At 36.1% G+C, this 19,082-nt stretch overlaps 2 protein-coding genes and 1 long non-coding RNA gene across 4 annotated transcripts; 2 read left to right on the forward strand and 1 right to left on the reverse strand.

Annotated features, from left to right (window-relative positions):
* Window positions 1-5,481: 5,481 nt before the first annotated feature.
* On the forward strand, window positions 5,482-12,001 carry LOC120777784 (glutamate receptor ionotropic, delta-1). Of its 2 annotated transcripts, none has more exons than XM_040109304.1 (6): window positions 5,482-5,575; window positions 7,555-8,199; window positions 8,517-8,856; window positions 9,545-9,738; window positions 10,000-10,301; window positions 11,050-12,001. In XM_040109304.1, the coding sequence occupies exons 2-6, from the start codon at window positions 7,753-7,755 to the stop codon at window positions 11,729-11,731; spliced, it is 1,965 nt and encodes a 654-aa protein (XP_039965238.1). In that variant the 5' UTR covers window positions 5,482-5,575; window positions 7,555-7,752; the 3' UTR covers window positions 11,732-12,001. The 2 variants fall into 2 exon arrangements, with proteins under 2 accessions (XP_039965238.1, XP_039965240.1); XM_040109306.1 differs by having other exon boundaries at window positions 5,496-5,575; window positions 7,542-8,199.
* On the reverse strand, window positions 10,364-17,423 carry LOC120777786. Its single transcript, XR_005705542.1, has 3 exons — window positions 15,852-17,423; window positions 10,656-10,877; window positions 10,364-10,581 (listed from the first exon to the last, which is right to left on the reverse strand). It is a non-coding gene; the product is annotated as an uncharacterized LOC120777786 (long non-coding RNA).
* LOC120777785 lies at window positions 13,708-15,456 on the forward strand. The gene is made up of 3 exons (XM_040109307.1): window positions 13,708-14,247; window positions 14,313-15,039; window positions 15,102-15,456. Exons 1-3 carry the CDS (start codon window positions 13,891-13,893, stop codon window positions 15,329-15,331), a joined length of 1,314 nt encoding a protein of 437 aa, XP_039965241.1. The 5' UTR covers window positions 13,708-13,890; the 3' UTR covers window positions 15,332-15,456.
* Window positions 17,424-19,082: the final 1,659 nt, after the last annotated feature.

Raw genomic sequence — 19,082 nt, forward strand, 5'->3', positions numbered from 1 at the left:
TTCTTGGAAAATATATGTTGAAGCTTTTCCTAAAACTATCAACCCCATTAAACTTTTTTTTAAAACTATGAAGTCTAGAAAGCTTAAAATTCAAACACTTCTCAGGATTCTTATTCGCTAACGAAATAATGAAAAGATCTTCACAATCAAATGCTAAAGCTGTTAAGATGGGCTGAGATATTGAATTTAAATCTAAAATTTTAATGCATAAACTTACGAATTGCAACAAATATTATAATTGGCAGCTTTTGAATGTCTAGTATTTAATTATTTTTTAACATTTCAAATAGCTCTTATAAATAAATGGTATTTTTGTATTAGACTAGAGCTTTCGTGAACAACAGTTGATACAGAAACTTGCCAACACTTTTTATTATTATATAAACTGTTGCTTAGTATTTTTTTGGCAAAAGCTCATGCAAAAAAGCTCTAGCTGTAAGCTTACATACTAAACTATATTTTCTGTGAAAACTGCATTAAAAATTGTAATGATTTAAGATTGGTTTTAGTTTAGCTTAGTCTTCTTTAATGAGCTTTGAATCTCTTAAAAACGGATATCTTTTTAACTCTATGAAAGTTGTAAAGAATTGCTGCAGTTTAAGTTTTGCACATAAATATTTGTGTTTTATTTTGTTGTTAGGTAAAAGGTAACAAATGTTTAGCGAATTTCGATATTGAAAGCTTTGAACTTCCATACTAAAAAAAAATGGTTCAAGTAGCATTGACTTCTAGGCGTGCGCAAATTTTATGAAAGTAAAAATGACTGGTTTTTAAATACTAAATCTTTGTTATTAAAATTTGCCTAATAAAAGCTTGCTATGAAAGCTTTGAGATTTGAGCTTTGAGCTTTCAACCGAAGTCATCATAAATTGCATGGAGCTTATTTTAAATGGAATTGATAAAAAAATAGGAAATCAAAACTTTTAAAGAAACTATAATATTTATTGTAAAATTATAACTAATCTACTTTGTAAAAAAAAGTATAATAAAAATGTTATTCCAAAATTAAATTTTTGTTTCGAAAAATAAAATTCACTCAAACTTTTTGAAAACAAATTTATTAATAACAAATAAAATTAAATACTAACTCTTATTAGGAAACCTAACTTAAAACAGTAGTTTTGGAAAACAAAAAAAATTGATTTTCAAAGCTATTTTCTAAAAACCATTTAACTTGGAAATTGATATTTTTAATTGAACCAAATGTTATACTATAAATGAAATTCAGCTAACAAGCAGCACTCTGGTAAATTCATATATACATATACATATATGTATGTATGTATGTATGGAAATTTGAAAATCTTATATTCTAAGTCTAATTCTACGATTTTGTATGTAATTCTAATTATTGAAATTAATTGATTTCGAAAAATTACATTTTATTTACATACATTTTATTGTATATATAGTATATACTATAAACGCATACCAACATACTTACATATGCACTGAACTTGAACGACGCGCACTCACACACACACTTATATACTTACACTTATGCATGTGAAAGCTTGGAGAAATTGTAATTCGGTAATTTTTCATCGATGGCTAAGCAAATCAAATTAAAATTATATACGAGTACTACACACACATACGCATACACATATACATACCAATGGAATTTGATTAAAAGAGATTATAATTTCGCAAATAAATAATTAATGTTATGATTACACAATTGTGCACAAAATTATGGTTGTTTTTATTGTTGTGTGGCATTAGCACATACATACATATATGTGCCGTTAGGTATATACTTATACATATGTAAAGAAATTTCAAAGAATCAACAGTTGAGCACTTATAGGGATATATAAAAAGATATACTATGTATGTATGTATGTGTGTCAGTTTCGATTCTAGGAACTGCTTTGTAAACGAATAATACTACTAACAGGAGTGTGTTGCTGTTGTTATAGCGGTAGAAAATATTCCTGAAGTAATTTCGAGAAGTACTGTCGAGTTGACGAGCTTGGCTAGATAAAACTCCGGCTCAGAATCGGTTACTTAGGCAATTGATATCTCAAAAACCGAGAGGCAAGTGTGCGTTTAGACGGATGGATGAGCAGACGGACATTGCCGAATGGATCACACTGATCATTTATAGAAGAAGGTCTCTGAAGCTTCCTTCTGGATATTACAAACTTCGTGGTAAACTCAATATACCCTGTTCAGGGCATATAAAGTGGCCTGTGTATGAATGAGTTTATTAACATTTGTTTTGCTAACCTTGAGCCAAATAAGAAGAAAAAAAAAATACTGCATGACAAGTTCCACACTCCAAATGTATGGAGATAATGTATGTAAGTATCTGTAAACCTATGTATGTTCAATGTATATTTATGTAATTATACACGTGTATATGCCTATACGAGTATGTAGTTATCCAATTACATACATACAAGTATATACATATGTGTAATATGTTAAAAACCGCAAGAGACGGCCTGGAAGCATTAAACTTGAACTTGACTGGATTTTTCAGGCGAGATTACAAAGCTGACACTACGCGGGTGCATAATGACAGATTTAACAATATGTAGTTAAACAAACAGGCAAATTTGATGTGTTTGGTAGAAAAAAGTATATGAAAGTACCCATGTACGTATATATGTACCTATATATATGTATGTATACTGTAGCTGCGGAGCTACATTATTAGGTCACTACAATTTAATAAATAAGCAAAACAAAAAGTTATACCACTGAATTAACTCCTTTGGGACGCATTATGCGCAAGGGAATTGCATACGAATTTACATTGAATATTGAATGTTACGTATACGTCATGTAGCACCGCACGAGTTTGTTTACTTAATCCATATGATACATGCGAGAGTTGCGAGCGTTGCTTCATTAACTTTTGGGAGTGCTTACACGTACTTATATACATTATATATACATACATATATCGTTATATGTATATATATATATATATCTATAATTGCATATATTAATACAAATATTAGCGAGGGTTGATTTTTATGGTTGAGTACGAATTTTTTGAACATATATCAGAGCCAGTTGTACTATCTCAAGTTTCTATACACCTTCTAAGATGGATAATTCTCAACAAAGACTTGGCAATGTCGACTTTTTAAAGGAGAGAAAACGAGCGCTTGCTCTCTTTCCAGTCTCGAAGAAAGGATTTGCCGAAAGTCGGGATCCTGTAGATATAAATAGACAAAGCAGAGAAAAAAAGGGTTCGTTCTCTTTCCAGCCTCTTGGAAAGAATTTTTCGAATGTCAGTATCCTGTAAATATCTACAATATCTATAAAATGTGCGAACATGCCCTTAAATAATTTTTAAACTAATATAAGTTTAAAATCAACAGTTGACCACAGCAAGTTCATCAACTGTTGGGCGATAGCTATTTGCCTCATTTTATGAATATATATATATACATATATGTATCTATGTGTTTTGTGCGCATTTACTCACTAATTGCTTGGCAAATAGTCAAAAAGGGGAGTTAAGTTCAAAGTGTCGATCAATTACTCACCCGTCTGCCTCGCTGCCAGTCAGCCAGGTCAGTTTAAATATTTATGTCGCTTAAATGACATTTAAACGTAATTTATAGCGGGGGTGCGCGGAAATCACAATGTAAAGCATTTAAAGAATAAACATTGTATGTTTGCATGTTGAAGCAGCTATTAAAGTGGAGACTTTTTTTTTTCATTTGGCTAATATCGCCTAGAGATGTAATTACAATTAGGGCTCGCTTTTGGCTGCAATCAGCGGTTACTTGGTTAGCACTCACACAGGAGGATTACAGATTTACAAAATTTACTAATTTATCATAATTTTCTGTTGAATTAAATATTATTTGAAATATAGAATTGATTATAAAGCCACTTGGACACGATAGCATAGCTTAAACTTTGTTCAGATGCTGGTGGTGGGGAAGAGTAAGTGACAATTGACTACTTTTGGAGCAGAATATTTTAAAAGACATGGAAGCTACATATATGGATAAAGCAGGTTTCAAGGCGTGTCTCTATTACGCTTTAAATGCGTAATCGAATCAGAGAGATATAATATCACCAAGCAACCCAGTCAAATATTGAAGCAGCGAAGATAAAGAGGCCCAAATAGTGGGCTCTGACGTAACATAGTACCCTTTAAGGGTGATACACTGATTATAGCGACTCTACAACTTTTCGATGCTATTTTTGATGATTTGTACTTTGCTTCAAAACAGCCCGCAGTTTTGGTGATGACCTCTTCATTCGACGAAAATTTCGTCCCAGCGAGCACTCTTTTGAGCTATGAGAACAGGAAAGAGGTCTTATTTGAGAGCTTAAGCTTGCTCTAACCGCTTTACAATCAAACTACTGTTCGCTTTAATATCCATTCCTCTTAAACTCATTCTCCCAAAGCGATTTCGAGTCACCTTGTAGCTCAAAGCAGCAGCTGTTTTGCTGTTAATAAAGAAAAATCGACGCAATTATTACACTGAAAGCGATCGAAATCATTTTGTCGCATTGACAGCGGTGAAAAATCCACTTTCTATAATCGTACATCATTAATTATCGGCTAATAAAGCATTATTCATTCGCCACTGTCAAATTGTCAACAACACACTCACTCGCTGGAGCTGATTACACATGCTTACAGGCAATTTTTATGTTTTACTCAGCAACTAAGCCGCTGTACGTGGCTAATAAAAATGTTACATTCCAAATGATTGGTTAAACAATGCGCAACCTGTGTACAAACAAATATTCAATGTCACGCCTCATCAGCCAGTCCAAAGCGTCGAAAGTCGCCACTACATGTAAACTAACTAAATTGCTTCGAAGATTGCGCTTTCGCTTAGATAATGGAAAGTGGTAGCACAGCGCATATAAATAGTTTGTGCGCTGTATGTGTATGTTCATATATATGTGTGTGTACGTTGTTTTATATATGTGTATGTATTTGTGCAGTATACTTGTACATGTTTATTATTTCACTTTTGTTTGCTTTTGTTGTTATTAATGCATTATTGTTATATGAGCACACATACACATGTCTACATGTACACACACACACGCACACACTTAGTTGCAAGGGAACTCATAATAAAGCATTTCGTTGCAGTTGGTGTACTTTCGCTGACCGCTGACTGCTGACCGCGTAATATTGTTTACATTGCAGACAAACACACACCCTAACACACTTTTCACATTTACACACACACATACAGGCGCCATATTTGTATGGTAACCGCGCTTTAATTGTATGCATTGGTATAATAATGTATATGTGTGTGTAGGCTTACTGCTCAGTCAGTGTTGACTTCTCATTCATACATACATAAGGAAGACTGTAAGTATCCTTGCATGTGTGCGTGTGCATAAAATTATTATTATAATTTGTGTTTGCCTTTGTATTGACTGACCATAGATTTGTGTTAGTGCCCTAGTGGATTATAATTTTTTATGACAATAGTGAAATTATTTTTTTAGATTTCATCCACAGATCCATAGAACAGTTACTGTCGCGCGTTGGTGAAAAACGGTTGGAAAAGCGGGAAAAACTTGAAAATCGAATTTTAGTAGAGAAATTGTTGAATGACACAAAACGACGGTAAGGATTTTTCAATGTGAAATAAGCGTTATTATAGAAGTGAGTGAGAGCGTGATAAATTTTGAATATTATAAAGGAAAATATATTTGTGATTAAAAATAAAATTAATTAATTAAATTAAAGTAAATAAAAAACAAAACGAAATAAAAATTATAAAATATTTTGGTAAAAACCAAACTTAAAAGAAGCGCAAAAAATTAATTATTAATAAAAAAAAATTTAAGTAAAAAAATAAAAATATTTGAATATCCGAAAAACACTTTTATTTCTTTTTTGGAAAAACAAAACGTTCTAAGCGAGTGTAAAAAATATATTTATGACAAAGATTAAAATTAATTAAAAAAAAACCAAAAAAAATAATATATAATATTTTTTGGTAAAACAAAGTTTGATAAGAAAGTAAAAAAAATATATATATGATAAAAAATAAAATAAATTTTAAAGTTAAAAATTAAAATATTAGAATAACCATTTTTTTTGTTTTTTTTGGTAAAATAAAATTTTCTAAAAAAGTTTAAAAAATACATTTATAAAAAAAAATATTTTTTTAAAGTGAAAAATAACAAAATAAAATAATTTTATATTTAGAAACAAAAAAAAAATATATAAAAACAACAACAAACATCTTTTTGGCTGAACAAAAATTATCGTGAAATTTAAAAGTCGCAAAAAAAATTTAAAATACAACTACAATACTATATTTACCTGAAAAAAACCTCAATATTAAAGAAAAATGTAAGAAATGCTAAAAACTCGCAATAAAACTAAATAAAAATATGTTTTTATAAAAACTGTATAAAAAACGCTATAAGTCTACGACAATAAAGAAGAAGTATCAAAAAATGTAATTAAAACATGTAGTATTAAAATAAATATTTAAAATCAAAAATTAATAAAAAAAATGTTTTAAAAAAAAAAATAATTAAAAAAAAATATTTAAAATGAAAAATTTGGTTTGGTTGCAATAAAATTTATTCAAAAATACCAAAGCTGACCTGAGAAATAAAAATAGATAGTGCATAAGAACATTTTTTTAAATAACTAAAAAAATATATTTTTATAATAACTGTATTAAAAAAATGTATAAAAATATAAATTTTTATAAAAATGATATCTTAGTTTAATAAAGCAAAATAAACTAAAGAAGTGTTTTAAACAAAATAAAATAAAAAATAAATAATATAAAAATAATAATTTTTAAAAAATGTATGAACGATTAAAAATAATTAAAAAAATATATACATTAAAAATATACCATCTCATAACAATTATCTCTTTATTAAAATAAATAAAATAAAAATGTAAAAATTTTTTAAAATTTTTGAAAAAAATTTTGTATAAAAAGTAGTTTTAAAAGATAAAGGAATTAATAAGAGAACTTCAATCGGTCACTTTGTATGGGAACTATATGCTATAACGACTCGATCTGAATAATTTCATCGGATATTGGACGAGCTTCTTAGGCATTAACCTACGGCCAACTTCGTGGAGATATCTCAATAAATAAAAAAGTTTTCCATAAAAGCAGTTGATTCACAACATACAGTTTGTATGGCAGCTATATGCTATAGTGACCCGATCCGAAGAATTTCTTCGTAGGTTACACCATTGTCTTAGACAATAAGCCGTGCCGAATTTCGTGAAGATATCTCGTCAAATGAAGAAGCTTTCCGTACAAGCACTTTAAACCGATCGTTCAGTTTGTATGGCAGCTATATGCTATAGTGATCCGATGTCGGTTTTTCCGACAAATTTCCAGGCTGAGAAAAGGAAGTGAGCAAAATTACAGATTGGCATCTCAAAAACTGAGTGACTGGTGCAGGCATATACAGATAGACAGACAGACAGAGATGACTTTATATTATATTTTATAGGGTCTCCGACGTTTCATTGAACACTTAGTTAACTCTTCAAAGAGTAAATTCTAAAATAAAAATTTTGGAAAAACTAATATAAGTAATAATAGTTCACACTTTCAGGTTTCGAGTGACCTTGTAAAGCAACTGCATGTCTCGTGACTGCTAAGCCTCGCCGCTATGTGTAAATATAAAAATTCACCGTGGCATATTATTAAGTTTAACAACATTTTATCATCGTCACTTACAAATATTAAATAAAAAAATTAAAATAAAAAAAACAACAGAAATATATCTAAGCAAAGTTCAGCGCATTTTGCAATGACTGGCTTCGACTTAATACTTTCGGCGGCGCTGTGTCTCACGTGTGCAAATCTAACGGATATACGTCTACCCGAGGGTCTAATAGAGTTAGATGAAAATAATACCGTTGTTACTATATCACCCGATTTGGCAGTTGACGAGCCATCCTTGGATGATGCACCATTTGAAACGGTAAAAACAATCGTCGCCAAGAAGGAGAAAATGGATAAGCTAAGAGAGTGGATAAAGGGTCGAAAATTGGTGATTGCTACGCTGGAGGATTATCCGCTCAGCTATACGGTTATGGAGAATGACACGAGAGTGGGCAAGGGTGTGGCGTTTGAGTTGATCGACTTCTTGCAGGAGCAAATGCAATTCACCTATGAAGTTGTGGTGCCGGAAGATAATATCATTGGTTCGAGAGAGGACTATGAGAAGAGTCTTATAAAGATGCTGAATAACTCGGTGAGTAAAGGGGAAAGTTTGAGAGTACTAGATCACTGAAGCAAAGTCATGGTGTTGATATGTATACGTTCTATAAGAAGCTGAAAAACCGACAAGCTTTTTAGATGTTCATCTTAGACCACTTTTAACTTTAATTATGGGTGTTAGTTGCTGCTCAGATCACTCCAACACTTCTAATTAAAGAAATAACTTCTTTTTTGACTCGGGGAACTAAAAATATGATTAAACTGTTTAATTTCTCAATTCCATCTAGCCGGGATACAAGATATGTATAAGAAGTTGAGTTACAACCTTTAACATAAACCTGTTATTCACAGGAAGCCGACTTGGCCGCTGCTTTTATACCTACGCTAAGCGAGCAGCACAGCTTTGTTTTCTACTCGACAACCACTTTGGACGAGGGTGAATGGATTATGGTGATGCAACGTCCACGTGAATCGGCCACTGGTTCGGGTCTGATGGCACCATTTGATTTCTGGGTTTGGATTTTAATTTTCATTTCGCTCTTGGCGGTTGGACCAATCATTTATATGCTCATTATATTGCGTAATCGTTTGACTGGTGATAAGGAGCAGAAGCCTTACTCGCTGGGCCACTGTGCATGGTTTGTGTATGGTGCATTGATGAAGCAAGGCAGTACATTGTCGCCGATCGCAGGTAAGTGTGCATATTTCATTTGATTTTATGGATTCTTGTTTCTTAAATGATTGCGTGACTCTTGGCTTTCGTGATTGTTAAATCTTCGGTAGCGAGTTTTATAAAGAAATCCACAAGAAGCTGTCAAAAACTGTGTGAAATAGTCAATTCACATGAAAATTATTTGTTTTTGTCTTTCGGAGTATATATAAAATTTATGTTGTTGTTGTTGTAACGGCAAAAAAATTGCCATATGAATTGATATCTTTGTTTTAAATATAATCCGCGCCCCTTCTGGCTTCGCAAGCCCGACTGTCAGAAATACTGAATAAAATGTTACTCATACGCACTGCATACCTCCCTCACTTATGATATAAAAGCCATAGTTGCAAACACTTTATTGATTGATTCTATACACATGAGATTTAATAATTATTACAAAATTTATAAATCATATTATTGACATCGAGTTGAGTAAAAAAAATCAATTATAATAATTTTAGCAATTTATCATCAACACAGCAAATATTTACGCGCGCTGAGCGCATTGAAGAAATGTAATATATTTTACACACACAAATTAATTATTATAATATTTGTCAAATATAAATACAACAACAAACATATATTTTAATATTTGCCTAATATAAATACATCAACACACATATATGCTCATATGAAAAATGTTTTTTATATTTCTACGCTGCAGATTCAACACGCCTACTCTTTGCCACCTGGTGGATATTCATTACGATATTGACTTCATTCTACACCGCAAATTTAACAGCTTTTCTCACGCTATCTAAATTTACTTTACCCTATAATACCGTTAGCGATATACTATATAAGAATAAACACTTTGTTTCGGCACGCGGCGGTGGCGTGGAATATGCGATAAGGAATGTAAGTGCAGTTGTGTGTGTTTGTAATTAAAAACACTTTTTATAAAAAGAAATCTAAATACAAAAGCAGCAATGAATTAATTATTGCATGTAGAGTAATTAAAATAATATAAAAGTACAGTATAAAATGCATATACCAAAGACCTAGGTGAAACTTATATCTATAGACATATGTATATAAATACAAAATATATAACAATATATCTGCCTCTATATACATTTTTAATTTTAATTATATTTTTTCTAACTTTTCCACAATCAGACCAACGAAAGCCTATCCATGCTGACAAATATGATACGCAACAACCACGCCGTGTTCTCGAGCAGCTCGAACGACACTTTTAATTTGCAGAATTTTGTTGAAAAGGATGGCTATGTGTTCGTACGTGACCGTCCGGCTATAAATCATGTGCTTTACGCAGACTATCGCTATCGCAAAACCATTAGCATGAATGATGAGAAGCTACACTGTCCATTCGCCATGGCTAAGGAGCCGTTTTTGAAGAAAAATCGTTCATTCGCCTATCCGTTGGGCTCCAATTTGAGTGAGCTCTTCGATCCCAAGTAAGTAGAAATCTAATATTATTAAATACAAAACTTCATTTAAGTATTACCTCGACGAAAACTAGAAAAATTTGCTTTCGCAAGAAGGCTATAAGTATTAGAAAATGTATTTCTCAATATAGTCTGTTTTCACCTTCAATTTTTTGTAACTATTTACAAAATACTGTCCTTGGAGGTTTGCAAAGAAGGCCTTCATAGCAGCAATTATCGACTCATTTGATGCAAATTTTTGACCAGCGAGTGACTTTGGAAGCCAGAAGTTGGGCGCATGAAACCAAATCTGGAAAATATGGTGGATAGGGCTTAAGTTCGCAGTGCCACGGCCGAGATATAAGAACATTTTTTCTCAATTACCTATACCTCTACATAGAGTTCGGCTTGTAGGGACCAGTAGGCTCCAAAGATAGAGATCATATCTTTTAAATCTTAGAATATGTTGGTCATCGCCGGCCATTAGAACAGTCTTCAAGATTTCGACTTTTCATTTGTCTTCGTCGTGCAAGATTAAAGTTTCTAAGCGCTTTCACTGATTTCACAGAGCCAACCAAAGCCTTTCCATGCCATTCCATCCGTAAACTAGAATTGATTAAAGCGATGGACTCTTTCTTGTTAAGTTTTGTATATTAATAGTTGTAGGTTCACATGATGACAATGACCTTGATGATCCTTGTTGTTTTTATTTAATTTTAATCCGTTTCCTTAGTTTACCTTAAATAAATACCAAAACTTTTTCCTTATCATATTTCAGACTACTCAACCTCGTGGAATCCGGCATTATTAAGTACCTGTCGTCTAAAGATCTACCAAATGCCGAAATATGCCCACAAAACTTGGCCGGTACCGAGCGACAGCTGCGCAATACCGATCTCATGATGACCTACTACATTATGTTCGCCGGCTTTGTCACCGCCATGGTTGTTTTCTTCACTGAGCTTATATTCCGCTACCTGAATCACCGTAATGATGGTAGCAAGTGGGCGCGTCACGGCGTCGGACGCACTACAAATGGACTCTCGGTGCGTGCACCGCGTTGGCTGCGGCAACTGGAGACGGACAGCGCCAAGCAACGGCTGACTGCTTCCCCCTCGAGTTCGACCATTACACCGCCGCCACCATATCAAAGTATTTTCAGCAGCAATCATCGTCACCAACACCAACAGGATGAGGCAAGCCATTTGAGTAAGGAAAGCAGCTTGCATCGTTGGCGACGCGTCGGCCAATTCGGAGCCGGCGGCTCGAATTTTGGCACCTTAGCGGCCGGTGTACTGCTGGCCAATGGTCAGCTGCATGAGGGTAGTGGCGCGGGTGGTGTACGACGTTTGATTAACGGTCGTGATTACATGGTTTTCCGCAATCCGAACGGACAGAGCCAATTGGTGCCAGTGCGTGCACCCTCAGCGGCGCTCTTTCAGTATACCTACACGGAGTAAATGCTATTAAATCCGGTGTGTGGTAGTTTACGAACTAAATGGCAGTAATGGAAGAAGGAAGAAGCAGCACGAAGGCCCAGTGAACACTTTAGTGTTGAATTTATTTTGTTAAATCAAATTTTACAAATATTTTCGTAGTTGTTGGTATAAAGTTTATTTAGTCGATACATTATAGAATTTTTTTTCCAACCTTTTAAGTTCACACACCTGCAAATCACATCTTAAATTATATAATGACATAATGAGCAATAAATTATAAAATATATTTGCACAAAAATACTATAAATTTTTAATGAACCATTCGGGTCGTAAAAAAAAACAAGGTTATTCTTTTACCCATACGATGGCAAGGGAAATACATTCCGGCCACACTCAAAGATTCCTCACGTCTTGGGAGCTACGGCACCGTTTGGCAGCTATACACTTGGAAAAAAATTCCACCAATAATCTAAGCCTGGAAATCAAGCGCAGAACAACTCTTGTCAAAAGGTGCTACTTTGTGGTCGGTAGGCAATTGCGAAGCAGATCCCGCTCTCGATGAAAGAAAATTACACTCTATAAGTATGTCATTATTGCTGTCCTATAATACAGTGCAGAAAGTTGGACGATGATGACCCGAGATGAAAAAGCACTTGCAGCTTTCGAGAGAAAGAGAGAGAGCATAGAACTACGAATAGTATGAGCTCTACCGAAGATGAAGCTTCAGCGAAATGCGACTTCGACTCGAGATCCTTGGTTGGGTATTTTCTAGATCTCTTAAAAATTACGCAAATCCCTGCTATAAATCAATCAAAATATATAATTTTCTGTCCAAACATGCTACATTTGCATGGAACTAGTCACATTGCGTAATATTGGTAATATATAGCAGCTTGATGTAGAGGGTTGTCCACTAAAAACGCCCATGAAATTTCCTAATGCACTTGTGGGCGTTCAACCAACTGTATTGTATTTAGACAAAGTGCTATTTTGGTATTTGTTGTTGATTGTTTTGTGGGTAATTATTACAGAACTAGCCTCGAGCTCATACTTGTACTCATAGTAACCCAGTAGGGCATTCTGGCCTTATAATTAGGGTTAGTTTAGGATTCGGAATGTGGACAAAAGGTAGTATGTATTAAGTTTTTCAGACTTTTAAATATATAACGTTAAATATAGTCAAACATATGTATGTTTTCCAATTTTTGGTAAGTTTTGTACAGTTTAAGGCAGAATTCAAATAATTACCTTTTTTGTGTTGCAATTTCCTAGCGGGTAGCTATCAATCATTTATAAATACATATATACCACCAATTTAGAGGTGCTAAGTGATAACTGTTAATGCGTCGAAATTGAGCTTATTTACATAAAATATTTGTTATCGGCAAGTGTAACAAGTGATCTGTTAGATTAGGCGAGTGATGGCTGTAATTGTGTACGTGTATTTTTAGAAAATTCTCAATAAATCATGTGAGTATTGAATGTTACTTGTATAACCGCCTTTTTCTGTTTAACCATTAAAATTTCATTAAATTGTTCTTATATATCTGCCGGGAGAAGAATGAGTTGGAAATATGCAGGAACTTTCTTCTCCATTGTACAGAGTTTGGAAAACGCAGGTTGAAATACAGAACTAAGAGACTTCGCCGAAACTGACATTAGCAGTCTTAACAAATTTGTGATCCGCTCAAAGCGCTTTGTCAATTTGTAAGTGTCCTATGATCAGTTACATAAAAGTTTTGTGTATCACCATGGAACGACGTTCTAAGCTGTCCAAGTGAGATCTCGGTTAGGATCGACCTCTTGACCTAACCAAAGCTAACTTATATGGCTATACAACGAACCTATATAACTATTAGCTGCTTAATTAGGCGAAAAGACGCCATATAATGGAATTCAAGTGAAGTGTATTCACAAGTAATCAATTACTTATTGATTACTAATTATCATATAATCCTTTTTTATCAGTTTCTTACTTACTTACCACACTACGTTGTTTACAAACACGCTGCTTCTGCTTTATTTGTTTACTTTCTTCATAATGCCCTCCAAGTACGGTGATTGTCCTTGCCAACACCAATACTCAGGCGCAAGTTTGATCGATAAGCCGAAAATATTGCAATTTCTCAGTGCCACATAAATGTTGCAACGAATCGGTTTCACAACATTCTCACATAATAATGCCCAATTTGGAGGCACCCATTGGCTACGATGAATCTTCACCGGAGAATTCCTACTCTGCCGAGGCAGCTGCTGATGTGCCCACAGTGGGCGCACCCATGCAGCCGCTGCCAGCTGGCGCTGTAGAAATACGTGTACAGCCACCGGGCCAGCAACCAACGCAAGCGCCTGCACGACGACTGCCTGCGTTGAGTCCAAATCCGGTACATGTACGTCCATTGCAACGCTTCAGCGAGTTTGACCGCGAATTGGCGCTATTGGAGGAGGAGAACTACTGGCCAGTGGTGCCGGTCGTGCAGATACTACCAATAAACTTGCCGCCACAACTGCCCGAGCCGTCACTGGATGAATTGCTGGTGCGTGGTCGTTAATATTGTGCGAAGTTTGTGTAATTTCCATTTATTTATTTTCAAATCTACAGCGTCGAGTCACTGGTCGCAATGATTTGCATAATGTGGACATTGTGCGCCTACGCGTCATCTCATATAGCATCAGTTTGGCAAGCTTGCCGCTCTTCCTGCCACGCCTACAGCATCTCGACTTGAGCGGCAGTGTGCTTTGCTCGTTGCGTGATCTCGGTTATGGTCTCCTACACCTGAGCTATTTGAATGTGAGTAATTGTGGACTGAATAGTTTTGACGGCACTAGTGGACTGCCAGCTGTGCGTGTAATCATCGCTGATGGCAACATGATACAGCGTGTGGACCCACTCACCGATTTGGTGTTACTGCAGCGACTGAGCGTGCGAAATAACCGCATCAGTGATTTGGGCTTACTCACTTTCTTAGGACTTTGCCCTAATTTGTTGGAATTAGAGTTGCAAGGCAATTCCGTTATACACAATCCACTCTATCGCAGCACCTTGCAACGCAGCGTGCCCACATTGCGTGTATTGGATGGCATACCGCTGGGCGCCTCGTCTGCGGCCGCACAAGCCACAGTAACCATTGCAGCCGCTGGCGGAAACTCTTCAACGGATGGCGAGGTGTCATCGCTTTCGAGTGAGTTGTACTCTGACTCCTCACGTGCCGAATCGAACGCGTCGTCGTTGGCGGGTGTGCCTGGCGCGACGCATAGGCCTGCAACGGCTCCTCAGCCTGCAGCGAGTGAAGGCAACGTTTACGTACAGTCGCCAAGACCGGCCTCAGGTAGAGTTGTAGCAGTCAGTATATTTTAATACTTTTAAATATTAACTTTTTGTTAAATATAGTCGCCCACACAGCCGAGTTACGCCGCAGCTCACTTACCATGGGCGCGCCAGTCGTGGGCTCGGTTCTTAGTTTGGTGCGTCGTAATCGGCGGCAGCGTCGCCAAGCTTGGTCCACGTCGTCACATAGTTCCTCATCGAATTCATCTCTGCATTCTCCTTTGGAGCATGAGTGTTCGGAAAATCGTCTATCTGCTTTACCACAACAGTTATCTAGTGATAGTAATGACTAAGTGTGTATTGGATCCACGGAAATAGTTTGGTGTATATTTTTTTATGAAAATTAAATTATATATCTTAACCATTCGAACATAAATATACTAGGATTATTTCTAAAACCGCCGCTTACTAGCTGTGAAACTGGAAATATCTCGTTTATGAAGCATTTTGTTCTGCTGACAGATGAAATCGTCCAAAGAAATCAGTGGTATGGCAGATCTTTTTATTGACTACCTCCTCTGTTGTTTCGGGACGTGTAATTTAGTTTTAAAAACTAAGGTTCCTGTTCTTATTTTAGACTACAACAATTAAATGAAGTTTTAAGGAGCTTGAATGAGAGAATATGGGATCTGAATGATTACTTAAACGTAAAATGGTAAATGGAGCTTTAAGAAGCTTGGGGAGAGAGAGAGGGCATATGGAATCTGAATGCATCCTTAAACTCAAAATGGTAAAATTTGGTTCGAAGGAGGTTTTTACCATTTTAAAGAGGAGAGGCGGTGGCCACATCTTTCACTTGTAATTTCCACTTACCATTTGGCCTCATTTTTCCTGCAGCCTTTTAGCACAATTCTAGCACAAAACATTAAAATTCCTACATTTTGGTGTCAAAAGCGTGTATTTTTTTATTGTTTTTGTTTTGTTTTGTATTTTTGGCGTGTGTCAAGCGCATTGTCGTTGACACATTTGAACAACTTTTACACCAGCCATTTCACTGCCTTGAGGCACTCAAGCATTCAGGCTTTTTATGACATGCTGAGTGTGCCTTTTACCGTTTTTTTCGTACTTTTTGCTAATATGCTGCTGCTGCTGTTGCTGCTTCTTATTTGCTGTGTGTTTTGCCTTGCGACAAATGCGGGCTTTAGCCGCAGTTGCCTTTGGGGCGCAATATGCGCTTCACTGACGTCAGCGATTTGTTTGCAGGCATCCAACGGACGCTGCGCGTGTGTGAGTGTGTCAATGAGCTTCTGCCTGCTGTTAATGCGTGTGACGTCACAACAAATGCGTGCGCCCAACGAATAGTGATTATTTAGTTGGCACAGACGCGCTTGACCCGCGGCGCACGGGTTGGCTGGCTGGCTTCAAAGGAGCACCGTCGAAAATTGCGTGACACAACCAACGCAGCGCACAGCAAACAGCTTCTCTGGCAAGCCGGCGCGGCAAACGGATCTAATAAATCTGTGGCGAAATTGTCTGGCACACACTTTGCGTTGATGACATCAAGTGTAATATAAAATCGTACATTTTTCACACTCGAGTTTTTTGTTGGTTCGCATGTCGCGGACGCGGCGTGACTTCATAAACACTGAGTTTTGTGTGCTTTAGTGGTGTGCTGTTCGAAGTATTTAGTACGTGTCTGGGGATGCGCTGCTATTTATATATATATGTATGCATAGTATATATATATCTGCTGCTGTTTGACCTTTGCAAAACTTTGGGTACCTTTTGCCACTTTTTTGCTTGTTTTTCTTGCATCATTAAGATGGCAGCAGCTTAGCTAACAGCCGCGTTCCCTCTCTTGGTTAGTCCTCTTGGCTTATTTCCTTTCCTGCGGCATCCCAAAACATTGCGTTGGCGTTGTTGACCTTTTGAAAATGTCTCAAAAGCAATTAAATACAGTCGCGGGTACTTTTTGTTGGCATAAATGCTGCCAACAGCAAAACCGAAACACCAAAACCAACCGCGCAGAGATACATGCCGCCCCTACGCCCACTGCTGGCCAAATATGCACTTGCTCAGTATATATATAGATGCGGCAGCCACCCACGTATCGCTAAGCTCCCTTCATCAGAATCAGCAGCCCTCCAGTGCGCGTTGTGCTATTGTTGTGACGCTTTTAGAATTGTGGCGGCGACTGCATGCTCACTTTGTTGCTCAAACACCCAAACCAGTCAGCAGTAAATCCACTTATTTATTTTTCACCGAAAACAAAACTATAACGGAAAACAGCAAATGTGCAGCATGTGTAGCTGTTGTGTGGCCGTGTGCTATTGTTATTGTTGAACTTACTGCTGCCGGCTTTTCCGTGTTGTTGCGACTGCTGTTTACAACGCCTGCCAGCTAGCCTGGCATCTTGTCTTATCTGCGCTTGTTTTTGCTTTTGCCTTTGCCAGTGATTTGTATATAAATACGTATGTATATGGGAGGTTTTGCAGTTATGTTGCTTTTCTTTGTTGTGCGGATTTGTTGATTTATTATATCCTGAGCTTTTCCGATTGACGTCATCATGCAAAAATGTGCGCTACATGCGCACTGCCAACTTATGTTGCCGTCTTTTGTTTTGTTTTGCAGTGAGCAGTGCAAAAGAAAGGAAAAAATAAACAGCTACTAGAAACCATGCGTCTCAACCAGTTTTCGAAATCGTTAAAAGCTGCGAGCGTTTGAGCGCCAGCTGCTAAAGAGTACGTGTAGCGCTCAAAGAGCACAAAAAATATTGTGTACTCTTACCCTTTGCTCCATAGTTTTTACTTCGCATCGAGCACGTCATAGAATTAAGTGCGCACGGTGACGACAGAAGATGGCGAAAAAAGTGGAAAAAATATGCGAAAATATTTGGAAATTGTAAGCAAAGATGTGAATATATAGTCTAACACTCAATATGGCCAATGTATTTGGCATTTTTAGGGTTGTAAGGCAGGATAAGTGCTATTTTTAGCGGCAGAAAACATTCCTGGAGAAATTTTCAGGAACGTTACCAGTTGACAGTCCTTAGCTGGTTAAAAATACAGGTCCGTTTCGGTTACGTAGATCCGATTGTCTGTAAGGCAGAACCTAAAGGATGACTACTCCTCTTCGACAACTGAACTCCATCTGGTATCGCAAAGAACCAAAACAGATCTACGCGGTTAGGTAGATTTGTTAGGGTCTGACTTCAGCGAAACGGTCCTTAGATATATTATTATTGTTACATGCTTGATAAGATTGCTTTACTTTCATTCGAAAGGCGGAATGTAGTTGAATTATTTTACTATTCGTCTTACTACATATTTGAGATCTCAAGGCTTGTTCAGTTATGCAGATATTTCAAGAAGGGTTTTGCTCTGGTAGGAATCCTCCCTCCAGTAAAGAAATATCTAAGAAATAAGAACAGATCGGTAGACCGACTGGAAGTACGTTACGAAGATGCCCTTCTCCATAAAGAAAATAAATATGTTCAAAGGAACTTAATACAATAATTTGTTTTTCTTTCTATGTAAATATTTCTACGAACGGGAAAGCAATTGAGCTAAAAATAGCACTTATCCTTAAAGTGTTCAACAACACAAGCACAACTTATACAAATAAAGTAAATAGTGAAAGCTTGGGAGTAATTACCGAAATTTCTCCCACACAAATGCGAGAAGAGCGGATGTGAAAAAGGCGTTTTATTTGAAGGCTTTTAAAAAACCAAGAAACAACAAACAAGAGAGTAACAGTTGTAAATCACTTAGGTAAATAGTTATTTGGACGCATACAATATGAGAACGAAAGAGAGGAAACATAATAGCTTAGAGTAAAGATAGGCTAAGCGCACAGTGGGATGAAGAGCAAAGTGTGGAGCAAATATACCAAAATAATGAAATTTGATACTAAGCAAGTGATGGGCAAGGCACTAGGGGAGTATGTGTGAGTTTATACGAGTCTATGCGGGTTTTTTCGAATCTAACCGAGTTTATATAAGTACCATATGTTCGTTTATACAAGTATTTCCAAATTGGTATGCATTTTTGTGATTATTTTTTTCGATTTTGTGCGAGTTTACACGAATTTATGCGAGTTTATACC

Source organism: Bactrocera tryoni, chromosome 5, assembly GCF_016617805.1.
Source record: "Bactrocera tryoni isolate S06 chromosome 5, CSIRO_BtryS06_freeze2, whole genome shotgun sequence".
Lineage (NCBI taxonomy): Eukaryota > Metazoa > Arthropoda > Insecta > Diptera > Tephritidae > Bactrocera > Bactrocera tryoni.